General features: G+C 34.5%; 1 protein-coding gene across 1 annotated transcript in view; it reads left to right on the top strand.

Moving 5' to 3' along the window:
* LOC124956069 (protein TRACHEARY ELEMENT DIFFERENTIATION-RELATED 7A-like) overlaps positions 1-1,950 on the top strand; it is a gene marked incomplete at its 5' end in the record, with an annotated part of 2,145 nt that extends 195 nt beyond the window's left edge. Inside the window, one exon of the mRNA XM_047511440.1 lies at positions 1-1,950. This exon is cut by the window's left edge and continues 195 nt beyond it. Within this exon, the coding sequence (XP_047367396.1) occupies positions 1-321 (321 nt within the window).
* Positions 1,951-2,500: the final 550 nt, after the last annotated feature.

The raw sequence follows: 2,500 nt of genomic DNA, 5'->3' as shown, positions 1-2,500 counted from the left end.
CCACCACAACCACCACCACCACCACCACCACCACTACTACCACGACCACCTCCACGACCACCACCACTATCATCAACGCAGAGTGTCTACCAAACGACGGGCTCCTCCTCGGCATCTCCTATGGGTAGCCCTAATTCCCAACTCTATCCTCACTTGTCGACCTCCATTGATTCGCCGGAGTCTCATCATCGAGCTCATCATCAATCGCATCGTGGCATTCCTCCGCCAGGGCTTCACCCTGCGCTATATCTATACGCTCAGTACACCAATTCGACTCCCACGATTTCCTCTTATCCTGAATACAGTCATCGCAACGACTGAACCGATGATTATTAAACACTAGCATCTGTTATTGTCAATCTTTCTAAAAAAAATAGAAGTTGCGTCCTTCGATCACGGTGCTGGACCACGGTGCCCTACGAACATGACAAAGTGCCTACGAAAAAAGCATCCCCTTTCTGAATCGTGATGGATGCTTGCTTTCAAAAAAAAAAAAAAAAAAAAAAAAAAAAACCCTTTCGTCGTTATACGAAAGGATTTTTCTTAACTTTCCTTACGACCTTGACCTCTTATCTTCCTGCCACACTTTCTGCCTATCCATACACCTATCACTACCACCTCCATCACCAGCAACAAACCTTTTAGCCGTGACCCATGGCATAAGGAAGAGGAGAGAGAGAGAGGGAGAGAGAGAGAAAGAGAGAGAGAGAGAGAGAGAGAGAGAGAGAGAAAAAGTCAATTGTAAATTGATCGATCGCTCCTTTTAAAGTGTAGCTATTTAACTCGACTCTTCCTTGCCTAGGCAGTTCATTAAATGGACTTCATATATTTCACTGAGGGAAAAAAAAAAGAAAAGAAAAAAGAAATCAAACGGCATATACTAGGTCGAAGGATTATACTTACGTTTTACTATTAATTTATATAATTATCTCAATCATTCTCGATCTTGTCTTATAATAATTCACGAATTTCCAACCTTTTCTGATGCTAGTGTATAATAAGAATCTTAGATATTGTGGGACATCGAACATTGGACAGATAGAAAAAAAGAAAGAAAGAAAGAAAGAAAGAAAGAAAGAAAGAAAGAAAGAAGAATAAGAAGAAGATGAAAAAGAAGAAAGAGAAAAAGAAGATAAAGATGAAGATGGAAACTAAAATGAGTTTAATCACCCTGTTTCAATCGCTTTCGTTATGCCTATTCTTTTCGTCGATCACATCTCTGCGAGTACGTATATACATATATACATACATACATATATATATATATATATATATATGTCTCTTTGTGTGTGTGTGTGTGTGTGTGTGCGTGCGTGCGTCCGTGCGTATATGTCTATATACATATTCATATGATGTGTATATGTATATATATATATATAGATATATATTTTACGTGACCATTAACAACACACCCTCTAACGTATATTTATATTATATTTTTCAAGGAGTTTAGTCACTTGGATCTGTGATATAGATAGTAATTATTATCTACAACCATTGATTGGGTTTTACTATTTTCACGTATACCGAAGTGCGCAAAGGAAGGGTTAAAAGATGAAACGGAAGGGAAAGGCAATTGGTCGGAGTTTGAATGGACATTATTCTTTTTTTCTTGTTCTTTTTTTTGTTTTGATTTTCTTTTTTTTTTTTTTTTTGTTGCTTTTTTTCTGACTTTTGTTATTACGGTATCTACCACATATAAAGTGTTTGGTAGGCACCCTTAACATATTGCTTTGACGAACATAAGAAATACACTATTGCGACTAATAATAACTGCTAATTATCGTAAAACTAATATTACACCATTACCATTGCCATTACTACCGACATTACTCCAATTACATGCATACACACATACATACATACATATATATTTGTATATATATATATACACACATACATATGTACATATTATTATTATTATTATTATCATTATCATTATTATCGTTATTTCCTATTGTTATCGTTAATTATCAGATAGAGAGATATTCGTTATCCTTTCTTCTCTAATCTCTCTCTCTCTCTCTCTCTCTCTCTCTCTCTCTCTCCCTCCATCCATCCATCCCTCCCTCCCTCCCTCCCTCTCTTTCTCTCTCTTTTTTATTTATCTATTCGCTTATATTTTCTTAACCCTTTGACTATAGTATATATCCTCTTACGTTCCGATTAATATATATGTATATATATATATATATATATATACATACATGAATGGTATATGTATATGCCCAGTAAATTTTGTCGAGAAGAGTATATATTTACTGTTTTATTAAACTTATAGCGAATAGTATTAAAAACATGATTTACATGTTGCATAACAATCGATTTTAAAAAATATTTTATTATATTAATATTACAATAGTACAGTCAAAGGGTTAATTGATACTTACACGAAGGAAGGAAGGAAGAGAAATTTTTTATAAAGGAAAAAGGACAAAAACAAGAAAGGGACACTAAAAGAGAAAAAACCAAAAAGATAGGTATGGAATACCTAATAAAA

Source organism: Vespa velutina, chromosome 20, assembly GCF_912470025.1.
Source record: "Vespa velutina chromosome 20, iVesVel2.1, whole genome shotgun sequence".
In the NCBI taxonomy this organism is placed as follows: domain Eukaryota; kingdom Metazoa; phylum Arthropoda; class Insecta; order Hymenoptera; family Vespidae; genus Vespa; species Vespa velutina.
Note: the sequence above shows the minus strand (reverse complement) of the source record. Positions and strands in the feature narration are given on the sequence as shown.